General features: G+C 56.2%; 1 protein-coding gene across 3 annotated transcripts; it reads left to right on the forward strand.

Moving 5' to 3' along the window:
* The first annotated feature begins 2,763 nt into the window (after nucleotides 1-2,763).
* MISP (mitotic spindle positioning) lies at nucleotides 2,764-17,943 on the forward strand. 3 transcript variants are annotated; one of them, XM_063658508.1, is made up of 5 exons: nucleotides 2,764-2,823; nucleotides 10,484-12,320; nucleotides 13,498-13,628; nucleotides 15,211-15,249; nucleotides 17,094-17,943. In XM_063658508.1, exons 2-5 carry the CDS (start codon nucleotides 10,541-10,543, stop codon nucleotides 17,181-17,183), a joined length of 2,040 nt encoding a protein of 679 aa, XP_063514578.1. In that variant the 5' UTR covers nucleotides 2,764-2,823; nucleotides 10,484-10,540; the 3' UTR covers nucleotides 17,184-17,943. The 3 variants fall into 3 exon arrangements, with proteins under 3 accessions (XP_063514578.1, XP_063514577.1, XP_054329508.2); XM_063658507.1 differs by lacking the exon at nucleotides 2,764-2,823 and adding an exon at nucleotides 4,612-4,793 and having other exon boundaries at nucleotides 17,094-17,882; XM_054473533.2 differs by lacking the exon at nucleotides 2,764-2,823 and having other exon boundaries at nucleotides 10,387-12,320.
* The last annotated feature ends 6,548 nt before the right edge of the window (nucleotides 17,944-24,491 follow it).

Genomic DNA, 24,491 nt, shown 5'->3' on the forward strand with positions numbered 1-24,491 from the left:
TTGCCTTTCAACCTGGCGAGGAAGGCGTGGCCAGGCCAGGGGGTGGGGCCTGCCAGCCTTTGAGCCATTAAAGGGAGGCTGAGCAGGGTTCTGGTGAGCTGGCTTCACCCGCCTGCACCCGCTCACCTGCTGGGCTCACCCTGGGCGCCGTGGGGTGGTGGGAGGTGCTGGAATCCCCACTGTGCAGGTAAGGCCTGGCGATAAGGGGCTGCTGTGGGGGGCAGGCCTGGCTTCCTGGGGGGCCCGTGGGTTCTGCGGCCGCCCCATCCTGTCCTTTGCTCCTCCCTTTGCTGGGCTCACAGCCCCTGGGTGATGACAGAGGGTCCCCTGGACACTCACAAGCACTGCAGAGAAGCCGGCCCCTGGGAAATACACAGGAGGCCTGGGGAGGAGGTGTGTGTAGTGACCAGTGTCATGCTCACGGGAAGGTGCCCCCCTCCAGCCCCACTCTGTCTCACGCTGTGGTCTTGGAGAAGTCACTGCCTCCTCTGGGCCTCAATTTCCCCATCTGTAAAATAAGGCTTCGTGGCCGGGCGCGGTGGCTCACGCCTGCAATCCTAGCACTTTGGGAGGCCGAGGTGGGCGGATCACAAGGTCAAGCGATCGAGACCATCCTGGCCAACACAGTGAAACCCCGTCTCTACTAAAAATACAAAAAATTAGCCAGGCGTGGTGGCGCACGCCTGCAATCCCAGCTACTCGGGAGGCTGAGGCAGGAGAATCGCTTGAACCCGGGAGGCGGAGGCTTCAGTGAGCTGAGATCGCGCCACTGCACTCCAGCCTGAGTGACAGAGCGAGACTGTCTCAAATAAAATAAAATAGGCCTTCGGAGCCCTGAGTGGGACGCCAGCCTCAGCCTGGGTGTGGGATGTCTCCACAGTGCCCCTAGCTCATGGGCAATCCAGCCTCCACCCTGTTGGGGCCTCAGTTTTCCCCGATGAGGTGGTGAGTGTGGTGGAGAGCATTGATGAGGGAACTCAGGTTCCAATTTCAGCCTAACCCCTCCGCCATTCCTGGGGCGCGATTTTAAGCTTTCTGTACCTGTTTCCCTATCTACAAGCCAGGGAGAAAAGGACGTGAAGGGGGTGGTGGGAGGTGGCGGTGGGGGGCGCCGTGAGGCCGCGCACCCTGAGCTTTCACACACCCAGCAGCGTTAGGTGACACGCTGCCCTTTGGGGGCCCTTTATCCAGATCTGTCCTTAAACACCCCCATCCTGGCTGGGTATGGTGGCTCACGACTGTAATCCCAGCACTTTGGGAGGCTGAGGCAGGGGATCACCTGAGGTCAGGAGTTCGAGACCAGCCTGGCTAATGTGGCAAAACCCTGTCTCTACTAAAAATACAAAATTAGCTGGGTGTGGTGGCTCATGCCAGTAATCCCAGCTACTCAGGACGCTGAGGCAGGAGAATTGCTTGAGCAGGGGAGGTTGCTGTGAGCCGAGATCGCGCCACTGCACTCCAGCCTGGGTGACAAGAGCGAGACTCCGTCTCAAAAAATACAACACAAAAAAAGCACCCCCCTCCTGAGCAGACCTGCTGGATTCAGAGCTGGGGGCCTTTTTACTCGAAGAAGAAACTGAGGTTCAGAGGAGCTCCACAAGCAGCCAACTGGTAGGTCAGGACAGAGCCCCAGTCTGGGGAACTGAAGTCCTCGCCCCCTCGGCTGTGTTCCCCACCCTCTTAGACGGCGCTAGGCCCAGTGGCCCGACTTCCCCACAGATGCTGGGCTCCCCACAGTCCCAGCAAGGCCTCTGCGCCTTGACCAAGAATCCAGGAGGACCATGGGCGCCTGAGGGCCTCTGCGTCGCGTCCCCATCTCTCAGGGGGGCCTGGGTCTTTTGATGGCCTCGTGCAGTTCTTTTTTTTTTTTTTTGAGTTGGAGTTTTGCTCTTGTCGCCCAGGCTGGAGTGCAGTGGTGTGATCTCGGCTCACTGCAACCTCCACCTCCTGGGTTCAAGCGATTCTTCTGCCCCAGCCTCCCGAGTAGCTGGGATTATAATAGCGTGCCACCACGCCCAGCTAATTTTTGTGTTTTTAGTAGAGACGGGGTTTCTCCATGTTGGCCAGGATGGTCTCGAACTCCTGGCCTCAGATGATCCGCCCGCCTCAGCCTCCCAAAGTGCTGGGATTACAGGCGTGAACCGCCGCGCCCGGCCCCCTCGTACGGTTTTTTTATGTGGATGGGGCCTGGGGAATTCCTCCCAGCAGCCCTGAGGGAGCCTGGGCGTGATGTTCCCCCACGTCCCGGAGGAGAAAACAGGGCTAAGAGAGGTCAGGTGGGTTCAGAACCCAGGCCACACCGAACCCCCCCGAGTCTGCCAAACCTGGTTTATGCAAGAAGGGAGTGGTCTAGGGGGGTCGCCCCAAGGGGTGGGCTGGGCCAGAAGGCACGGACGGGATCGGGACTCAGCCCCTCTGACCCCCCAGGAGACACAGGCCACTGTGGACGCTGAGCTGCTGTGTGGCCCTGGGCACCTGCTGACCCTCTCTGAGCAGTGCTGAGAGGCGGTGGGAGGGCCAGGCAGCCGAGGGAGGTTTCGGCTGAGTCCTGGCTCCTCGGGGCCGCCTGGAGGCCCTGGGGGCAGAGGGGCAGCCGGCAGCGGGCACGGTGCCCGCCCTTGCCCAGCCTGGTATCCTCTTTCTCCCTCCTCTGAACTTTGTTTCCTGATCCCAGGTGGGGCTGGGGGGAGGGGGCACACCTGCCTCCCCTGGGTGGGGCCTCTGTCCCCTGGCAACCTGGCGGGCAGGGCGGAGCTGGGAGGCCTCTGTGTCCATCGAGGAGCCAGAGCTGAGGCTGCAGGCTGTGGAGCCAGGAGCTGGCGGGTGAGGCTGGGGGCACCCCGGGCCGGGCCGGGCCGGGCCGGGCGGGGATCCTGCGTGGGGTGGTTGGATCCACATTTGGCGTGGGGGCGTCGGGTGTCTGTGGGCGGGGTCTGCTTGCCTGGGGGCACTTGGGATCCAGGGAGGCCCTCTGCCCCACCCCATCACCCTCGGAGCCTCCCTGAGGCGCCTTTCCCTCTGCCCCCCGCTAGGTACTCTGGGGCCTCAAGGACACCCACTGGGAGAGCAGAGGCCTTTGTCCCTGAACTCTGCTGGGGCTTTTGAACCCCAAATCCCAGAACCCTCCAAGGGAGGGGCCGGGTTGGCATCCCCACGGTCAGAGGCCAGAGGGGCCCCTCCATGGTTCTGGGAATTCCAGAGGCTTCTGGAGAGATGCTTATCCGTCCCACCAGGCCCAGGCCCCTGACTGGGAGGCTCTAGGCAGTAAACACCTCCGTGGGGCTGGGGGCTGGTTTGGGGACACGGAGGAGGGGTGGCTGAGTGCAGGCGGGAGTCTCAGGCCGGAGCTGGGGACTTGGCCTGGGTCCTCGGGTTGGGGCGAGGTGGTAGCCTGGGATCCCGGGTGGCAAGCAGGGACTCGGCCCAACGTCTGCCGGTGGAGCTCCGCCCAGGAGCCCAAGGAGCTGAGATGACTCAAGGGTGACTGCAACCCTGAGGGATGGGAAAAAGGAACCGGGCCCTCCCTGCTTCGTGGCCTCCTTGTCTGAGTCGCGGCCCCACAAGGGAACCTTTGCCCCTCAGATGGAGCCAACTGGCTGATGAGGAAGGAGGTGTGGCACCAGGGTCCATAAACCCAGTTTCATTCTGGTATCAACAGGGTTCAGGGTGGGGCTGGGAGGAGCAACCCGGGGGCTTCCTGTAGGAGGAGGTGATTTGAGCAAAGTCTGAAAACTGGCTTCAGACACTTGCTGTGTCATCGCTGTGTGACCTCAGATGAGCAGGTTCTCCTCTCTGGGTCTCAGCTCCCTCTCTCGAAAGCCAGAGTTGAAAACGGTTCCAAGGTGTTGCAGGAAGAGTCTCAGGACGCTGAGGTCCTTAGCCACCGCCAGGCCTTGCAGTGGCCATCTTCTGTCTTGGGGTTCTTCCCCCGAGGGGCAGTGCCGCTGCCCAAGAATGCCGGCCATGAGAGCCGCCGTGGATCCAGGGGTTTTTCTGGCCGACACAGTGAAACCCCATCTTTACTAAAAATACAAAAATTGGCCGGGCCTGGTGGCGGGCGCCTGTAGTCCCAGCTACTCGGGAGGCTGAGGCAGGAGAATGGCGTGAACCTGGGAGGCAGAGGTTGCAGTGAACGGAGATGGAGCTACTGCACTCCAGCCTGGGTGACAGAACAAGACTCCGTCTCAAAAAAAAAAAGCGGGGGATGGGGGGTGGGCACTGAGGTACAGGCAGCAGGGGAGGGGGCCCAGTGGCCTTGAACCCAAGAGCCGGACCCCGGGCCCCACCCGCCGGCTTCAGTGAGTCACTGGGGAAGAATGAACAGAGGAGGATGCGTTCATCCCCACCCCACCCCACCGGGAGACCCGGCACCTGCTCGAGGCTGGGCGGACAGCTCCCTTTCTCCCGGAGCTGACGTCTGATGTGGGTTATAAATCCCGCTGTGTAAACGTCTGTCCACTCACTCGGCAAACATTCCTACACCTGCCCTCTCTGGGGAGCTCCAGGGTGCAGGGCGTGGACCTGCCCAGCCCTTCAGGGCCAGAAGGCACGATGGGGCCGGTCTGCATTCCGCAATGATCCCGACCCCCACGTCTGAGCAGCTGGGATGAGTGGTGTTTGCTCAGTCAGTATTTATGAGGCGCCTGCTGCATACCAGACTCTGGGCTGCAGGAAGGGTGCTGACCTGTGGCCACAGCAGGAGAGAGCGAGGCCTGGGCTGACGGTTTCGGGTGGAAGAAGGCAAGGCCTTCCGTGAGCTGGGCAGGCGGCGTCCACGGAGGAGGAGGCCTCAGGTCAGGGGAGCCATCTGTGCGTCACGCTTTGGGAGGAAGCTCAGCTGTTTGTGTGGGATTTATTCACCAGTGCCGCCTGGTTTTCAATGTTTGCCCTATTTTAGTTTCTGACATTTGATACGCGCAGAAGATTGCATGACACATTGCGTGTAGTTTCAACACGGCTCCCCACAATCTCTCCACTTTATGCTGTTTGATGCCACTTTCCAGTTCAGAGAGGGGCTGAGTTTTTCTTTTTTTTTCTTTTTTTTTTTTTTTTTTGAGACGGAGTCTCTGTTGCCCAGGCTGGAGTGCAGTGGCACGATCTCGGCTCACTGCAAGCTCCACCTCCCGGGTTCACAGCATTCTCCTGCCTCAGCCTCCTGAGTAGCTGGGACTACAGGCGCCCGCCACCACGCCTGGCTAATTTTTTTGTATTTTTAGTAGAGATGGGGTTTCACCGTGTTAGCCAGGATGGTCTCGATCTCCTGACCTCGTGATCCGCCAAAGTGCTGGGATTACAGACGTGAGCCACTGTGCCCAGCCGACCCTGTCTGTTTAAAAAAAAAAAAAAAAATGCTGCTGGTTGGTGTAAAGGCAGCAGATCTAAATAATAGCCTTGGTGGGCCCGGGAGCGACAGTCCTGCTTTTTGGGGGTTGGTTTGTTTTTCTTTTGAGACAGGGTCTTTCTCTGTCACCCAGGCTGGAGTGCAATGGCACAATCTCAGCTCACTGCAACCTCCACCTCACAGGTTCAAGTGATTCTCCCACCTCAGCCTCCCAAGTAGCTGGGATTACAGGCCTGAGCCCCTGTGCCCAGCCGACAGTGCTTTTTTTAGGAGTCAGGAGAAGCTCAAGCTTTTGAGGTCCCTGCGTCTTCAGGTGAGGCTTCCTTTCCTCAGCTATAAAAGATGATGCCTGCTGGACATGGTTGCTCATGCCTGTAATCCCTGCACTTTGGGAGGCCAAGGCAGGCGGATCACCTGAAGTCAGGAGTTCAAGACCAGCCTGGCCAATATGGTGAAACCTGTCTCTACTAAAAATACAAAAATCAGCAGGGTGTCCTGGCCGGGCAGGGTGGTTCACGCTTGTAATCCCAACACTTTGGGAGGCTGAGCCGGGAGGATCACGATATCAGGAGATCGAGACCATCCTGGCTAATACGGTGAACTCCTGTCTCTACTAAAAATACAAAAAATTAGCCGGGCATGGTGGCAGGCGCCTGTAGTCCCAGCTACTCGGGAGGCTGAAGCAGGAGAATGGCGTGAACCCGGAAGGCGGAGCTTGCAGTGAGCCAAGATCGCACCACTGCACTCCAGCCTGGGTGACAGAGTGAGACTCCGTCTCAAAAAAAAGAAAAAATTAGCTGGGCGTGGTGGTGGGCGCCTGTAATCCCAGCTACTCAGGAGGCTGAGGCAGGAGAATTGCTTGAACCTGGGAGGTGGAGGTTGCAGTGAGCTGAGATCACGCTACCGCACTCCAGCCTGGGCATCGCAGCGAGACTCCGTCTCAAAACAAAAAGATGATGCCTAAGATGGGTGCTGGGTACAAGGCCTGACATGAAGGAGGTGTTCAGATGACAGCTCTGGGGGAGGGGCAATCTGGGTTACTTCCTGGAGGAGGTGTCCGTGGGCTTCAGCAGAGGAAGCCGTGGAGAAGCAGAAACAGGTGGCCTGGAGACAGAGAGAGCTGCAGGTGGAGGAGAAGGGCCTGGTTTGGGGTGGAGGAAGAGGGCCTGGTTTGGGGTGGAGGAAGAGGGCCTGGTTTGGGGTGGAGGAAGAGGGCCTGGTTTGGGGTGGAGGAAGAGGGCCTGGTTTGGGGTGGAGGAAGAGGGCCTGGTTTGGGGTAGAAGAGGAGGGCCTGGTTTGGGGTGGAGGAAGAGGGTCTGGTTTGGGGTGGAGGAAGAGGGTCTGGTTTGGGGTGGAGGAAGAGGGTCTGGTTTGGGGTGGAGGAAGAGGGCCTGGTTTGGGGTGGAGGAAGAGGGCCTGGTTTGGGGTGGAGAAGGAGGTGGACGAGGAGGGTCTGGTTTGGGGTGGAGGAAGAGGGCCTGGTTTGGGGTGGAGGAGGAGGGTCTGGTTTGGGGTGGAGGAAGAGGGTCTGGTTTGGGGTGGAGGAGGAGGGTCTGGTTTGGGGTGGAGGAGGAGGGCCTGGTTTGGGGTGGAGGAGGAGGGTCTGGTTTGGGGTGGAGGAGGAGGGTCTGGTTTGGGGTGGAGGAGGAGGGTCTGGTTTGGGGTGGAGGAGGAGGGTCTGGTTTGGGGTGGAGGAGGAGGGTCTGGTTTGGGGTGGAGGAAGAGGGTCTGGTTTGGGGTGGAGGAAGAGGGTCTGGTTTGGGGTGGAGGTACCCACAGAAATTGGGGTTTTGTGCTAAGGCCAGGAGCAGGGTGTGAGAACTGTGTCCTGCAGATGCCAGGAGCCACAGAAGCGTGCGAGCAGGTGTGTGACCTTTGGGAAGTCTCCTGGAACTGAGCCCAGCAGCAACCTGGACCCTTGAGAGAGGGCGAGAGCCCGAAGGCACTGGGTCAGGGTGTCACCCGCAGGCTCCAGGGCCCCACCTGGGCCCAGCGGGACAAGGTCCACGGTGTTCCTTTGCCCATCCTGGCTTTATGGCGACGAGGCCCAGGCGGGGACGTTGTCTCAGATGGGACAAGGTGTCCAGCGGGGCAGGGCAGAGTGGAGAACCAGGATGTGGGAGTCGGGAAACTGGAGTTGCTGTCAGTCCTTCTCTCTGGGCATCAGTTTCTCCATTTGACATCCCTCAGCAAGGGGCCATCTGTAATTGTCAAATGGAAAAATCCTGCACCAGGAGTCTCAGAGTGAGCTCAGGGTGGAAAGGGTTGGTGCACAGGAGACGCAGATAAATCTGGCGTGGCCGAGGAAGGCTTCAAAGATCAAGGCTGAGGCCAGTCGCGGCGGCTCACGCCTGTAATCCCAGCACTTTGGGAGGCCAAGGCGGGCAGGTCACCTGAGGTCAGGAGTTCAAGACCAGCCTGGCCAACATGGTGAGACCTTGTCTCTACTAAAAATACAAAAAAATTAGCCGGACGTGGAGGTTGGCGCCTGTAATTCCAGCTACTCAGGAGGCTGAGGCATGAGAATTGCTTGAATCTGGGAAGCAGAGGTTGCAGTGAGCCGACATTGTGCCACTGCACTCCAGCCTGTGCAACAGAGGGAGACCCTGTCTTTAAAAATAATAATAAATAAATAAAAATCAGGCCGGGGACCATGGTTCACGCCTGTAATCCCAGCACTTTTGGAGGCCGAGGAGGGTGGATCACCTGAGGTCAGCAGTTCAAGACCAGCCTGGCCAACATGGTGAAACCCCATCTCTACTCAAAATACAAAGATTAGCTGGGGGTGGTGGCAGGCGCCTGTAATCCCAGCTACTCAGGAGGCTGAGGTAGGAGAATCGGTTGAACCTGGGAGGTGAGGGTTGCAGTGAGCTGAGATCGTGCCACTGCTCTCCAGCCTGGGTGACACAGCGAGACTCCACCTCAAAAATGAATAAATAAATAAAAATAAAAATTGACCCGGCATGGTGGCTCACGCCTGTAATCCCAGCACTTTGGGGGGCCCAGATGGGTGGATCACCTGAGGTTGGGAGTTTGAGACCAGCCTGACCAACATAGAGAAACCCTGTTTCTACTAAAAATACAAAATTATCCGGGCGTGGTGGCGCATGCCTGTAATCCCAGCTACTCGGGAGGCTGAGGCAGAAGAATTGCTTGAACCCGGGAGGCGGAGGTTGCGGTGAGCCGAGATCGCACCATTGCACTCTAGCCTGGGCAACAAGAGCGAAACTCCGTCTCAAAAAATGAAAAAAGGGCGGCTGCAGTGGCTCACGCCTGTAATCCCAGCACTTTGGGAGGCCGAGGCAGGAGAATCACCTGAGGTCGGGTGTTCAAGACCAGCCTGGCCAACATGACCAAACCCCATCTCTACTAAAAAAAAAAAAAAAAAAAATTAGCCGAGTGTGGTGGCGGACGCCTGTAATCCCAGCTACTCGGGAGGCTGAGGTAGGAGACTCACTTGAACCTGGAAGGCAGAAGTTGCGGTGAGCCGAGATCACGCCATTGCACTCCAGCCTGGGCAACAAGAGCAAAACTCTATCTCAAAATAAAATAATAAATAATTTTAAAAGGCTGGGCACGGTGGCTCACGCCTGTAATCCCGGCACTTTAGGAGGCTGAGGCAGGCAGATCACAAGGTCAGGAGTTCGAGACCAGCCTGGCCAACATGGTGAAACCCCGTCTCTACTAAAAATGCAAAAATTAGCCGGGTGTGGCGGCGCACCCCTTTAGTCCCAGTTACTCGGGAGGCTGAGGCAGGAGAACCACTTGAACCCAGAAGGTGGAGGTTGCAGTGAGCCAAGATCGTGCCACTGCACTCCAGGCTGGGCAACAGAGTGAGACTCCATCTCAAAAAAAAAAAAAAAAAAAAAAAAAAATCAAGGCTGAGCTGGACTTCACAGGGCAGGTGTGTGTCTCGGAGATAAGGTGGGCAGGGCACCCTAATTTTATTGGGCTGCAAATGTTAGATACATATAATGCGACTTGTTGGTGTAGTAACGGGGCATTTGGAGATTCAGGTGCAGTTGGAATCAGGGAGCTTAAACGTTTTCAGGATGCTTTGCTGGTGTTGGGATTGCTGTCAAGCAAGCTGTACCCACTGGGGGCACTTACGTCCCCAGCAATTCACTGTCTCATCCCATCAGCCTAACAAGACCAGCGGGAAGAGGGTCCCATCTTCTGCATTAATTGTAAAGTCCCAGGGTCTCATGTCATTGGCTAGACTGGGTCACATGCTAATCTCTGAACCAATTACAGAGGCCAAAGGGTGAAATGCTCTCACTGGCTGGACTAGGTTACTTACCCATCTTTGAACCAATCACAGAGGCCAGAGGGTGGGCTGCTCTGATTGGTCAGGATGAGTCACTTACCCATCCCTGAACCAATCACAGAGGCCAGAGAATGGGCTACTCTGACTGGCCAGGCTGGGCCATTTTCTCATCCTTGAACCAATCACAGAGGCCAGAAGGTGGGATGCTCTGATTGGCCAGGCTGAGTTACTTACCCATCCCTTAGCCAATCACAGAGATAAGACAATGGGCTGCTCTGACTGGCTGGACTGTGTCACTTACCCACCCCTAAACCAATCACAGAGTTTAGAGAGTGGGATGCTCTGACTGGCTGGATTGTCACTTACGCACCCAAAACCAATCACAGAGGTTAGAGAATGGGCTGCTGTGACTGACTGGACTGTCACTTATGTACCCGTAAACCAATCACAGAGGTTAGAGAATGAGCTGCTCTGAGTGGCTGGACTGTGTCGCTTAAGCACCCCTAAACCAATCACAGAGGTTAGAGAATGGGATGCTCTGACTGGCTGGACTGTCACTTACGCACCCCTAAACCAATCACAGAGGTTAGAGAATGGGATGCTCTGATTGGCTGGACTGTCACTTACGCACCCCTAAACCAATCACAGAGGTTAGAGAATGGGATGCCCTGATTGGCTGGGCTGTCACACAACCCTAGACCAATCACAGAGGTTAGAGAATGGGATGCGCTGATTGGCTGGACTGTGTCACTTACCCATCCCTAAACCAATCACAAAGGCCATTCGATGGACACTTTGCCCTTCGGGGGACTGGAAGCTGTTCCTCTCCGTAGGTGCTCTGACTTGATGGCCCTCATTTCCTTCTCCTCCCTCAGTGAGCCCAGAGGTCTCCACCCCACGGGAGGAAGGTTGAGGCCAAGACCCCGGAAGAGATGGACCGCGTGACCAGATACCCCATCCTGGGCATCCCGCAGGCACACCGTGGCACCGGCCTGGTGCTGGATGGAGACACCAGCTACACGTACCATCTGGTGTGCACGGGCCCCGAGGCCAGCGGCTGGGGCCAGGATGAGCCGCAGACATGGCCCACTGACTACAAGGCCCAGCAGGGCATGCTGAGGCAGGGGGTATCCTACAGCGTGCGCGCCTACCCCGGCCAGCCGTCCCCACGGGGGCTCCACTCGGAGACCGGGGAGGATGAGGGTTTGAAGGTTTACCGCCTGGGCGCCAGGGATGCCCACCAGGGACGTCCAACATGGGCAGTCCACCCGGAGGACGGGGAGGACGAGGAGATGAAGACCTACCGCCTGGATGCTGGGGACGCTGTCCCCAGGGGGCTGTGTGACCTGGAGCGGGAGCGCTGGGCCATCATCCAGGGCCAGGCAGTCAGGAAGAGCGGCACCGTGGCCACGCTCCAGGCCGCTCCTGACCACGGAGACCCCAGGACCCCCGGCCCACCTCGGTCCACGCCCCTGGAGGAGAACGTGGTTGACAGGGAGCAGATTGACTTCCTGGCAGCGAGACAGCAGTTCCTGAGTCTGGAGCAGGCGAACAAGGAGGTCCCTCATAGCTCCCCGGCCAGGGGGACCCCCGCAGGCCCATCCCCAGGGGTCAGCCAGGCCCCCAAAGCCTTCAACAAGCCCCACCTGGTCAATGGGCACGTAGTTCCCACCAAGCCCCAGGGGAAGGGGGTGTTCAGGGAAGAGAACAAGGTGCGTGCCGTGCCCGCCTGGGCCAGTGTCCAAGTTGCGGATGACCCTGGCTCCCTGGCCCCAGTGGAGTCCCCGGGGACTCCCAAGGAGACGCCCATCGAGCGGGAGATCCGTCTGGCTCAGGAGCGTGAGGCAGACCTGCGAGAGCAGAGGGGGCTTCGGCGGGCAGCCGACCACCAGGAGCTGGTGGAAATCCCCAGCAGGCCCCTGCTGACCAAGGTGAGCCTGATCACAGCCCCACGGCGGGAGAGAGGGCGCCCGTCCCTCTATGTGCAGCGGGACATGGTACAGGAGACACAGCGCGAGGAAGACCACCGGCGGGAGGGCCTGCATGTGGGCCGGGCGTCCACACCCGACTGGGTCTCGGAGGATCCCCAGCCCGGACTCCGGAGAGCCCTCAGCTCGGACTCCATCCTCAGCCCGGCCCCAGATGCCCGTGCAGCCGACCCAGCTCCAGAAGTGAGGAAGGTGAACCGCATCCCACCTGATGCCTACCAGCCGTACCTGAGCCCCGGGACCCCCCAGCTAGAACCCTCAGCCTTCGGAGCATTCAGCAAGCCCAGCGGTCTCTCCACAGTGGACACCGAGGCTGCGACTTCACCAAAGGCCACGATGTCCCCGAGGCATCTCTCAGAATCCTCTGGAAAACCCATGAGCACAAAGCAAGAACCATGGAAGCTCCCTCGGGGATCCCCGCAAGCCAACAGGGGTGTCGTGCGGTGGGAGTACTTCCGCCTGCGTCCTCTGCAGTTCAGGGCCCCAGACGAGCCCCAGCAGGCCCAAGTCCCCCACGTCTGGGGCTGGGAGGTGGCCGGGGCCCCGGCACTGAGGCTGCAGAAGTCCCAGTCGTCTGATCTGCTGGAGAGGGAGAGGGAGAGTGTCCTGCGCCGGGAGCGAGAGGTGGCAGAGGAGCGGAGGAATGCTCTCTTCCCAGAGGTCTTCTCCCCAACACCAGATGAGAGCTGTGACCAGAACTCCAGGAGCTCCTCCCAGGCATCCGGTGAGAAGGGGCTCCAGGGAGTGGCTGCTTGGCTCAGGGTCTCAGAGGTTGGAGCAGGGGAGGGTGGGGAGGTGGAGTTTGAGGCTGTCGAAGGGCTGGGGTTGGGGAGACATTGCCTCCTGACTGTTCATCCCCTCAGTCTGCTGGTTTGTCTGCCTGTCTATTAAAAATGTAGATTTTGGAGATAAGTGTCAACTTTACCTTAGGGCTTTTGCTTTATGGACTTGGATGCCTTGTTGTTAGGCGCATAAATGTTCATGTATGTTTTGTGTGTTTTTTTTTTGTTTTGTTTTGTTTTTCGGTTTTTTTTTGAGATGGAGTCTCGCTCTGTCGCCCAGGCTGGAGTGCAGTGGTGCGATCTCGGCTCACTGCAACCTCTACCTCCCGGGTTCAAGTGATTCTCCTGCCTCAGCCTCCTGAGTAGCTGGGATTACAGGCGCCCGCCACCACTCCCGGCTAATTTTTGTATTTTTAGTAGAGACACGTTTCATCATGTTGGCCAGGCTGGTCTCAAACTCCTGGCCTCAGGCGATCCACCCTGCCTTGGCCTCCCAAAGTGCCGGGATTACAAGCATGAGCCACCGTGCCTGGCCTGTTCATGTATGTTTATCCTCTTGGACAATTGCACTTTTTGACAATGTGAAATATTCCTTGTGTCACTTTTAATGTTTTTTTTTTTTTTTGAGACAGAGTCTTGATCTGTTTGTTGCCCAAGCTGGAGTGCAGTGGCGCGATCTCAGCTGACTGCAGGCTCCGCCTCCCGGGTTCACGCCATTCTCCCGCCTCAGCCTCCCGAGTAGCTGGGACTACAGGCGCCTGCCACCACGCCCAGCTAATTTTTTGTATTTTTAGTAGAGACGGGGTTTCACCATGTTAGCCAGGATGGTCTCGATCTCCTGACCTCGTGATCCGCCCGCCTCGGCCTCCCAAAGTGCTGGGATTACAGGCGTGAGCCACTGCGCCTGGCCACTTTTAATGTTCTTCACCTTGCGTGTCGGCCCATCTGTGTGTCCAGTTTCTCCTGACTGGCTACTTTGGTCAATCTGTCAGTTACCTGGATAGTCATCTGTTCTGTCTGTCCATACACCTGTCTCCTTAGCTGCTGGCTAGAGACCCTGTCTCCTGAGCAGAGGTCTGACAAATGTTCTAATGTTCTGCCGTCCCTGCCCCCCTACAGGCATCACGGGCAGTTACTCAGTGTCTGAGTCTCCCTTCTTCAGCCCCATCCGCCTGCATTCAAGCCTGGCGTGGACAGTGGAAGATCCGGTGGACAATGCTCCTCCCGGGCAGAGAAAGAAGGAGCAATGGGTGAGTCTGGAACCCGTCTCTGCAGAGGCCAGGCTGAGGTCAGACAGCCCCTATTAGGGCCACAGGAGGTTCGAGCAGGACTCAAGCCTGACCTGGGTTCAAGCACTGTCTCCCTCACTGCCCCCACCCCTGGCCGTGCCTCAGTCTCCTGCAGATGTCAGGTAAAAGATGATAAGCTGGGTGTCCTCGTGTCTCTGGGCTTCTGCTCAGAGACGCCATATAAGCTGGGGTCTTTGTCCCCATCAGGAGGTCATCTCCAGGATCAAAGACCAAAGGACCAACTCTACTTGGAGGAGGAGGACAGTGGCAATTTGTCACTGTTACCAGCATTAGTTTCTTTTTTTTTTTTTTGAGACAGAGTCTCACTCTGTCGCCCAGGCTGGAGGGCAGTGGCACGATCTTGGCTCACTGCAAACTCCGCCTCCCGGGTTGAAGTGATCCTCCTGCCTCAGCCTCCCAAGTAGCTGGGATTACAGGCGTGCATCACCACACCTGGCTAATTTTTTTGTATTTTTAGTAGAGACGTGGTTTCACCATGTTAGCCAGGCTGGTCTCGAACCGACCTCAAGTGACCTGCCCACTTGGGCCTCCCAAAGTGCTGGGATTACAGGCGTAAGCCCACTGCACCTGGCCACAGATATTTACTTCTAAGAAAGAGACAGAGAGAGAAGGCAGGAGGGAGGGAGGGATGGAGGGAAGGAAGGAACAAAGCGAGGAAGGAAGGGAGGGAGGGAGAGAGGGAGGGATGTGTCTGTCATACGCTGGCTGGTGGCTTCCAATGAACCACACCTTTAGCGCCCTGGTGTCTCACATGCCCAGGGTTAGGGAGCTCATGAACCCAGGCTTGACTCCAGGACCTACAGGCCACAGAGCTTTGCCTTAGGGGTTTTGCTTTATGAATTTCGATGCCTTGTTGTTAGACATGTAATTGTTCATATATGTTTATCCTCTTGGATGAGAGCTCCTTTTGTCAATATGAAATATTCCTCACATCACTTTTAATGACACGAGGAATATTTAATGCCATGAGGAATATTATGTCCTTTTTAATTTTTTTTTGAGATGGAGTCTCGCTCTGTCACCCAGGCTGGAGTGCAGTGGCATGATCTTGGCTCACTGCAACCTCTGCCTCCTGGGTTCGAGTGATTCTCCTGCCTCGGCCTCCCGTGTAGCTGGAATTACAGGTGCGTGCCACCACTCCTGGCTAAAGGGAGGCTACCAGGGAGGCTCCATGCAGGAGGTGGAGGTTGCAGTCAACCGAGATCGCACCACTGCACTCCAGCCTGGGTGATAGAGCAAGACTCAGACCCAATATATATAAATAAAATAAATAAATAAATAAATAAATAAAATAAATCATGAATGTTGGACAGAGGCTGCACTGAGGGGAACAGCATGAGGAACAGCAAGGGGGATGGCTGTGAGTCTGGGTGATCGTGGGACACATGTTGAGAACACTGAGGGCAGGGGATGCCTTCCACTCTTCCCCAAATGGTGACAGAGAGGGCTGTGTGGGAGCTCTGGGCAGACTCTGCACCAGGCAGGGCAGAAAGGCCTGCTGACTTGTATTCCTTTCTTGCAGTATGCTGGCATCAACCCCTCGGACGGTATCAACTCAGAGGTGAGTATGCTCCTGGGCACGAAGACTCAAGTCTTTCCCCCCAACATCTGTGCCCCTGCACACAGGGACCAATGGAAGCCCCTTCCTCCAGGTGTGAGGATCGTATTGGGTGTCTTCTCAATTGGTAGTGTCTACTCAAGGTGGATTTTGCTGTGATCTGCTTGTGATGTCTGCCATGGACATGGATTAGGAGAAGAGGGTTCACGTGCCACCTCTCCACCACGTGGTGAAGGTTTGTGAGGTTAGACCCCAAACAAAGGCAATGTTTTTTTGTTTGTTTGTTTGTTTTTGTTTTTGAGACAGAGTCTTGCTGTGTCGCCCAGGCTGGAATGCAGTGATGTGATCCCGGCTCACTGCAAGCTCTGCCTCCTGGGTTCATGCCATTCTCCTGTCTCAGCCTCCTGAGTAGCTGGGACTAAAGGCACCCGCCACCATGCCCGGCTAATTTTTTTTGTATTTTTAGTAGAGACGGGGTTTCACCATGTTAGCCAGGATGGTCTCGATCTCCTGACCTCGAGATCCACCCGCCTCGGCCTCCCAAAGTGCTGGGATTACAGGTGCGAACCACTGCGCCCGGCCAAGGCAATGTTTTTTGCAGGGGAGGATGCAGTCTTGCTCTGTCGCCCAGGCTGGAGTGCAGTGACATGACTTCGGCTCACTGTAACTTCTGCCTCTCAGGTTCAAGCGATTCTCCTGCCTCAGCCTCCCAAGTTGCTGGGATTACAGGCACCCACCACCACACCCGGCTAATTTTTGTAGTTTTAGCAGAGACAGGGTTTCACCATGTTGGCCAGGATGGTCTCAAACTCCTGACCTCAGGTGATCCTCCCGCCTCCACCTCCCAAAGTGCTGGGATTACAGGTGTGAGCCACCGTGCCCAGCCAAAGGCACTTTCTTTGAGGAAGGGATGCATCTGAGACTATTCAAGCCAAGCCCCCTCAGTCGGTTTATGGCACAGGTGTGTGGCCCTCCTTTTTCTTTTTCTTTCTTTTTTTTTTATTTTTATTTTTTTGAGACAGGCTCTCACTCTGTCACCCAGGCTGGAGTGCTATGATGTGGTCCCAGCTCACTGCAGCCTTGACCTCTTGGGCTCAAGCAATCCTCCCACCTCAGCCTCCCAAGTAGGAACATAGGAATGTGCCACTACACCCAGATAGTTTATTTTTATTTATTTTTTTTTTGTACAGACAGAGTCTCACTAGGTTGCCCAGGCTGGTCTCGAATTTCCTGCATTCAAGGGATCCTTCCACCTCAGCACACCAAATTTCTGGGATTATAGGCATGAGCCACCATGCCTGACCCCTCTTTGAGCTGAATCCAAAATGCCAAATACGTTGGCCGGGCGCAGTGGCTCACGCCTGTAATCTCAGCACTTTGGGAGGCCGAGGCGCAGATCACGAGGTCAGGAGATCGAGACCACAGTGAAACCCCGTCTCTATTAAAAATACAAAAAAAATTAGCCGAGCACAGTGGCGGGCACCTGTAGTCCCAGCTACTCGGGAGGCTGAGGCAGGAGAATGGTGTGAACCCAGGAGGTGGAGCTTGCAGTGAGCCAAGATTGCGCCACTGCACTCCAGCCTGGACGACAGAATGAGACTTCATCTCAAAAAAAAAAAAAAGAAAAAGAAAAAAAAGGCCAAATACAGACATTTTTCCTGCCCTGGAGCTCAGCATGAGTTAGCATATTCTTTGGTCATATTACCAGGAGTAGAGGGTCTGAAACAGAGGAGGGGATCCTACTTTACCCCTGTTCTAGGCCTCTCTAATGAACTGGCAGTTGGAGGAGACATCTTGGGGGTGTGGCTAGGACCTGGATCTGGGGAATTCATGCTTCCTTTTTGCAGGTCCTGGAAGCCATACGGGTGACCCGTCACAAGAACACCATGGCAGAGCGCTGGGAATCCCGCATCTACGCCAGTGAGGAGGATGACTGAGCCTCGGGATGGGGCGCCCACCCCCTGCCCTGCCCTGACCCTCGTGGGAACTGCCAAGACCATCGCCAAGCCCCCACCCTAGGAAATGGGTCCTAGATCCAGGATCCAAGAACCACAGCTCATCTGCCAACAGTCCCACCATGGGCGCATTTGAGACTGTTGGGTTTTTCGTTTCCGTTTCTATCTTCCTTTAGAAATGTTTCTGCCTTTGGGGTCTAAAGCTTTTGGGGATGAAATGGGACCCCTGCTGATTCTTTCTGCTTCTAAGACTTTGCCAAATACTCTGGGTCTGAGAAAGAAGGAGACCCGCTCCTCCACTTTCAGGTGTAATTCGTTTCCGCTAGTCTGGGGACGGAGGGACCAGTCAAAGAGGGAGGCACAGATCACAGCACCTTGAGGAGCTGCAGGTCTGAGGGAGGAGACGCTCAGCTCCTCCCTCTGAGAAGTCCCAAGCTGAGAGGGGACACCTGCCCCTTTCCAACCCTGGGAAACCATCCAGTCTGAGGGAGGAGGCCAAACTCCCAGTGCTGGGGGTCCCTGTGCAGCCCTCAAACCCTTTACCTTGGTGCACCCAGCCACACCTGGTGGGCACAAAGCTCTCACATCGATAGGATCCTATGAGGATGGTCCCCTTCACCTGGGAGAAAAAGGGCCCAGTTTAGGAGCTGGAGGGGGGTCTTTGTCCCACAGCCCCAAACTGCCATGAAATAAACCTGGAGTGAGCTGCCTGCCTCGGCCCCTGCCTGGTCCAGACAAAGCCCCCGGGCCTCCCCTGTCTGTTTCATTTTCTTGGCGATGTTAGGTTCCACCCCGCTAGGCTGTGAGCCTGTGGGGCTGTCAGGTTCCCATGGGGGGTTCCCAGCGTCCGCATGCAGTAGGTGCTTAACTGATGCTTGTTGAGTGACTGACAATTGATCATGGAGAGGCAACCTTAGCAACACCAGGCCCGGGGCCCAACCTCACCAGCCCGGCTCACCACGTCCCTCGCAGTACCCAGGGTGCTTATTAAGCATTTGCTGAATCCCTCACCGCTCTGATCTCAGAGGAGGCTGGAGGGTCATTAATTCGGCTCCACATGTATACCAGGCTCACATCCAGGGAAGCCAGAGTCTACTGGTCAGAGGCGTGGGCGCTGGACCCAAGTCCCGGCTCTGCTGCCTGCTGTGTGGCCTTGGGTGGGGGTCCTCTCACTGCCCCATGCCTCAGTTTCCCTCTGACACACAGGGATAACGATAGGACCAGGCTCCCAGGCAGTAGGAGGAGCTAATTTACGTAAAGCTCTCAGCACATGGGCACCATTGACGTCAGATTCAGTGCCTGATGGCAGGGGCGTGTCCTCAGATACCCCCCAAAGCAGGACTCGGCCCCCAGGCTCCCCCAACCCTGCTGGGAGCAGCGGGTGTTAATTACACCCAGGCCAGCGTCTCCTCCTTGGCTGCTCAGTGTCCGCTGCGCTGCCGCAGGGAAAACCGCGCAGTGACTATTTTAAGAATCCATCTTTAAGGCGACCCACGCCGGGCCCAGGCAGGCAGATGTGGAACCAAAATAGCTGGGCAGTGGGGGCTGTGGGGGCCCTGGGGAGGCCGGGGAAGGGGGCCAAGGGGCTACGTCTGGGCAGAGCAGAGACTGAGGGAGGAGGGAGAGCCCCTGTCTTCAGGGAGACCCCAGTCTGATGGAGGAGGCATCTACCCACAGAGAGGCTACAGTCTGATGGAGGAGGCATCTACCCTCAGGTAGACCCCGTCTGACAGAGGAGGCATCTGCCCTCAGGGAGAACCCAGTCTGACAGAGGAGGCATCTGCCCTCAGGGAGAACCCAGTCTGACAGAGGAGGCATCTGCCCTAAGGGAGAACCCAGTCTGACAGAAGAGGCATCTGCCCTCAGGGAGAACCCAGTCTGATGGAGGAGGCATCTACCCACAAAGAGGCCACAGTCTGACAGAGGAGGCATCTGCCCTCAGGGAGAACCCAGTCTGACAGAGGAGGCATCTGCCCTCAGGGAGAACCCATTCTGATGGAGGACGCATGTGCCCTCAGGGAGACCCCAGTCTGATGGAGGAGGCATCTGCCCTCAGGGAGACCCCAGTCTGATGGAGGAGGCATCTGCCCTCAGGGAAACCCTGTCTGATGGAGGAGGCATCTACCCTCAGGGATACCCCAATCTGATGGCGGAGGCATCTACCCACAAAGAGGCCACAGTCTGACGGAAGAGGCATCTGCCCTCAGGGAGACCCCAGTCTGATGGAGGAGGCATCTGCCCTCAGGGAGACCCAAGTCTGATGGAGGAGGCATCTACCCTCAGGGAGACCCCAGTCTAGAGGAGGAGGCATCTGCCCTCAGGGAGACCCCAGTCTGATGGAGGAGGCAGGTTATGTGCCCATAGAGGGAGCCTCAGTGGCCATAGTTGGTGACTTCTTTCATGTCAGGGCAATTCTATTCCAGCCCCAACAACCGAATGTGGGGCCTGCAGGAAGGGAGGGCCTCACGCACACCCCTGGGTGAGTCCCATCAGTTTCTCCACCGTCTACCACCCCATCTTCCCCTGATGCCCTGTGTTCTGTCCCTCTGTCCCTGTGCTCTGAGGATGTGTGAGCCTCCACTGGCTACTACAGCAAATCACCACTCACTTAATGACTTAAAACAGCAGACATGGTTGGGCACGGTGGCTCACGCCTGTAATCCCAACACTTTGGGAGGCCAAGGCAGGCGGATCACCTGAGGTCAGGAGTTCGAGACCAGCTTGACCAACATGGTGAAAGCCCATCTCTACTAAAAATACAAAAAATTAGCTGGGCGTGGTGGCACATGCCAGTAATCCCAGCTACTTGGGAGGCTGAGGCAGGAGAATCACTTGAACTGGGGAGGTGGAGATTGCAGTGAGCCAAGATCGTGCTATTGCACTCCAGGCTGGGCAACAAGAGCAAAACTCCATCTCAAAAACAAAACAAAACAAAAGGCCAGGCACTGTGGCTCAGGCCTGTAATCCCAGCATTCTGGGAGGCCGAGGTGGGTGGATCCCCTGAGGTCAGGAGTTCAAGACCAGCCTGGCCAACATGGCCAAACCCCATCTCTACTAAAAATACAAAAATTAGCCGGACATGGTGGTGCACACCTGTAATCCCAGCTACTCCAGAGGCTGAGGGAGGAGAATTGCTCCAACCCAGGAGGCAGAGGTTGCAGTTAGCCAAGATGGTGCCACTGCACTCCAGCCTGGGCGACAGAGTGAGACTCTGTCTCACAAAAAAAAAGCAACCTCTCCCCATCTCTCTCAGGCTCACCTTCCTGCCTCCTCTCGTGAGGGCCCTGTGAGGACCCTGGGCCTCCAGGTCACCCAGGATGTTCTCCTGTCTCACGGTCCATCACTCAGTCCCATCTGCAGGTGCTTCTGCCATGAGAGGTGACATAGCCACAGGTCCCGGGGATTAGGATGGGGATGTCTTTGGAGCCGTTGTTCTGCCCACCACAGAGGATCTCGACATCCCCCTTCTCTGTGACCCTTCAGTCACCTCTGCTCAGGGCCGCCCAGGACTGTTGCACAGGTTGTGCCCTGCACAAGCCCCCTGCCAAGACCAAAGGGCAAGGCTCTGCGTGTGGCTGGGGTCCCCGTCTCCAATGTCCCAGGCCCTGGCTGTGGCCTGTTGCCAGACACCGTGTCACCAAGGGGTGCATTATTCCCACATCATCCCAGTTGTCCTCACCCTACCCATTGTCCTGCCAGCGAGATGGTCCCACAGCAGCCCCAGTTCTCAGAGGCTCGGCAGGGTGTCCCCTGACCCCGTAACACCCCTCACTGCCCCTGGGTGCTGGGTTCGAGAAGAACTGCCTGCTTCGTTGCAGGAAGTGACATCCACCCCCAACACTAGATCAGAGGCCACGATCTACCCTCCAGACCCAACACCAGGTCCCCAGCCCTTTATCTCTCCTCTCTGTCTGTCTGTCTCTGGTGTTCAGGCCTCTCTCTCCACGTCTATCTCCCTGTTTCTGTCCCTCCTGACCTCTCTCCTTTTCCATGATTTTTGCTTTCCTCCCTCCCTGTCTCATCCTAAATTTGTTTTTTTGTTTGTTTTTGTTTTTTGTTTTTTTTTGAGACGGAGTCTCTCTCTGTCGCCCAGGCTGGAGTGCAATGGCGCCATCTCAGCTCACTGCAAGCTCCGCCTCCCGGGTTCAAGCGAGTCTCCCACCTCAGCCTCCCGAGTGGCTGGGATTACAGGCGCCCACCACCACGCCCGGCTAATTTTTGTATTTTTAGTAGAGACGGGGTTTCTCCATGTTGGCCAGGCTGGTCTCAAACTCCTGACCTCAGGTGATCCGCCCGCCTCGGCCTCCCAAATTACTGGGGTTATGGGCGTGAGCCACTGAGCCCGGCCCTCATCCTAAATTCTTTTCTATTTTATTTTAATTATTATTATACTTTAAGTTTTAGGGTACATGTGCACAATGTGCAGGTTAGTTACATATGTATACATGTGCCATGCTGGTGTGCTGCACCCATTAACTCGTCATTTAGCATTAGGTATATCTCCTAAAGCTATCCCTCCCCCCCTCCCCTCACCCCATCCTAAATTCTTAAAACCTGCTCTCCGCCCAGCCATGATTTTCTTTGTCCTGTGCCATAAATAATTCTCAGAAGCAGGATGCAGCTTCTTTTGCTCAAGGCTGAGTCCAGCCAGTGGGATCTGGTGTCGCTGCCTGCAGACCCCTCAGTCAAGAGCGGGTTGGGGGGGCAGCAGGGGCTACAGTAACAGCCCGGACGGTCGTACTCCTGAAGGCACCCCACCCTGCTGTCCAGAGACTGAGGCTCAGACATTTGAGCCCCACATAACCCAGCCTGCCACACACCGCAGACTCCAACAGTGTAGCCCCTGTACCCCAGAAGTCACTTCAGCAAACCACTCTGGGCTCCATCTCACGTCTGTCCCCAAGGACTTGGGGACTTGCTCACTCAGCAGAAGACCAAGAGGAGCCAGATGCAGTGGCTCATGCCTGTAATCCCAGCACTTTGGGAGGCTGAAGCGGGCGGATCACCTGAGGTCAGGGGTTCGGGACCAGCCTGGCCAACATGGTGAAACCCCATCTCTATTAAAAATACAAAAGGCCGGGTGCGGTGGCTCACGCCTGTAATCCAGGTATTTTGGGAGGCCGAGGCGGGTGGATCACGAGGTCAGGAGTTCGAGACCAGCCTGGCCAATATGGTGAAACCCTGTCTTTACCAAAAAATACAAAAATTAGCTGGGTGTGGTGGCGTGCGCCTGTAGTCCCAGCTACTCGGGAGGCTGAGGCAGAAGAATCGCTTGAACCCAGGAGGCGGAGGTTGTAGTGAGCCGAGATTGTGCCACTGCACTCTAGCCTAGACGACAGAGCGAGACTCCATCTCAAACAAATATATAAATAAATAAAAAAACAAAAAATAATCAGGCGTGGTGGCATGCGCCTGTAATCCCAGCTACTCGGGAGGCCGAGGCAGGAGAATCCCTTGAACCCAGGAGGTGGAGGTTGCACAGAGCCAAGATTGTGCCACTGCACTCCGGCCTGGGCGACAGAACAAGGCTCCGTCTTAAAAAATTAATTAATTAATTTAAAAATAAAAATAAAATGTGCACTTTCATCTTGTATTATTCTGTCCTTTTGTTTGTTTGTTTGTTTGAGATAAAGTTTCACTCCGGTTGCCCAGGCTGGAGTGCAATGGCGTGATCTTTGCTCACCGCAACCTCTGCCTCCCGAGTTCAAGCAATTCTCCTGCCTCAGCCTCTCGAGTAGCTGGGATTGCAGGCGCACGCTGTCACCACGCCCAGCTAATTTTCTATTTTTAGTAGAGACAGGGTTTCTCCATATTGGCCAGGCTGGTCTCGAACTCCTGACTCCAGGTGATCCACCTGCCTCAGGCTCCCAAGGTGTTGGGATTACAGGAGTGAGCCACCGCGCCCAGCCTATTCTGTCCTGTTTTTTTAAGATTTAGTTTGCCGGGCGCAGTCGCTCACACCTGTAATCCCAACACTTTGAGAGGCCGAGGCGGGAGGATCACAAGGTCAGGAGATCGAGACCAGCCTGGCCAATGTGGTGAAACCCTGTCTCTACTAAAAATACAAAAATTAGCTGGGCACAGTGGTGTGCACCTGTAATCCCAACTACTTGGGAGGCTGAGGCAGGAGAATCGCTTGAACCCAAGAGGTGGAGGTTGCAGTGAGCTAAGATCGCGCCACTGCACGCCAGCCTGGGCGACAGGGCAAGACTGTGTCTTTAAAAAAATATATTTAGTTTAATTCCTGTAATGAGTCAGCCCCTTGGAAAATCAGACAGAATTCTGCCTGCTGAGCAGACACATTCCAGAAGTTATTCTGTGAGAGGTTTAGATGAATTCCTAGTGAAATTTCCAGGGGCGGGAGGGCGTGTCTGGAAGGCCTGTGGACAGACATCACAGCAATCACAGCAGGCCTGTGGGGCGGGCATAACCGTCCGCTGGCGCTCGCTGCTAGCAGGAGGGAGTTCATATTCTTTCTTGGCTTCCTCCCGGATCAGTGTATCATGATATGCCGGGAAAGGGAGGAGAATTCTCTTTTTTGTTTGTTTGTTGTTTTGAGACAGAGTCTCACGCTGTCGCCCAGGCTGGAGCGCAGTGGCGCAATCTCAGCTCACTGCAACCTCTGCCTCCTGGGTTCAAGCGATTCTCCTGCCTCAACCCCCAGAGTAGCTGGGATTACAGGCACCCACCACCTCGCCCGGCTAATTTTTGTATTTTTAGTAGAGACGGGGTTTCACCATGTTGGGCAGGATGGTCTGGAACTCCAGACCTCAGATGATCCACCCGCCTCAGCCTCCCAAAGTGCTGGGATTACAGGCATGAGCCACCGCACCTGGCCTCAACTCCATTGTAATTAACCCTGCAGGGGCCAGGCATGGTAGCTCACGCCTGTAATCCTGGCATTTTGGGAAGCTGAGGCAGGAGGTGGATCACCTGAGGTCAGGAGTTTGAGACCAGCCTGACCAACATGGTGAAACCCTGTCTCTAGTAAATACAAAAAATTAGCTGGGTGTGGTGGCAGGCATCTGTAATCCCAGCTACTCGGGAGGCTGAGGCAGGAGAATCGCTTGAACCCAGGAGGCAAAGGTTGTGGTGAGCCGAGATCGCACCATTGCACTCCAGGCTGGGCAACAAGAGCGAGACTCCATCTCAAAAAATAAAAATAAATAAATAAATAAAAAATAAAAATAAAAAAAATTAGCCAGGCGTGGTAGTGCGTGCCTAGTCCCAGCTACTCAGGAGGCTGAGACACGAGAATCGCTTGAACCTGGGAGATGGAGGTTGCAGTGA

Source organism: Pongo pygmaeus, chromosome 20 (genome assembly GCF_028885625.2).
Source record: "Pongo pygmaeus isolate AG05252 chromosome 20, NHGRI_mPonPyg2-v2.0_pri, whole genome shotgun sequence".
Classification (NCBI taxonomy): domain Eukaryota; kingdom Metazoa; phylum Chordata; class Mammalia; order Primates; family Hominidae; genus Pongo; species Pongo pygmaeus.

Coding starts and splice junctions, on each gene's coding strand:
- MISP (XM_063658508.1), top strand. CDS start 10,541: ATGGACCGCGTGACCAGATACCCCATCCTGGGCATCCCGCAGGCACAC. Junction 13,629..15,210: donor AGAGAAAGAAGGAGCAATGG/GTGAGTCTGGAA, acceptor CCTTTCTTGCAG/TATGCTGGCATCAACCCCTC. Junction 15,250..17,093: donor CGGACGGTATCAACTCAGAG/GTGAGTATGCTC, acceptor TCCTTTTTGCAG/GTCCTGGAAGCCATACGGGT.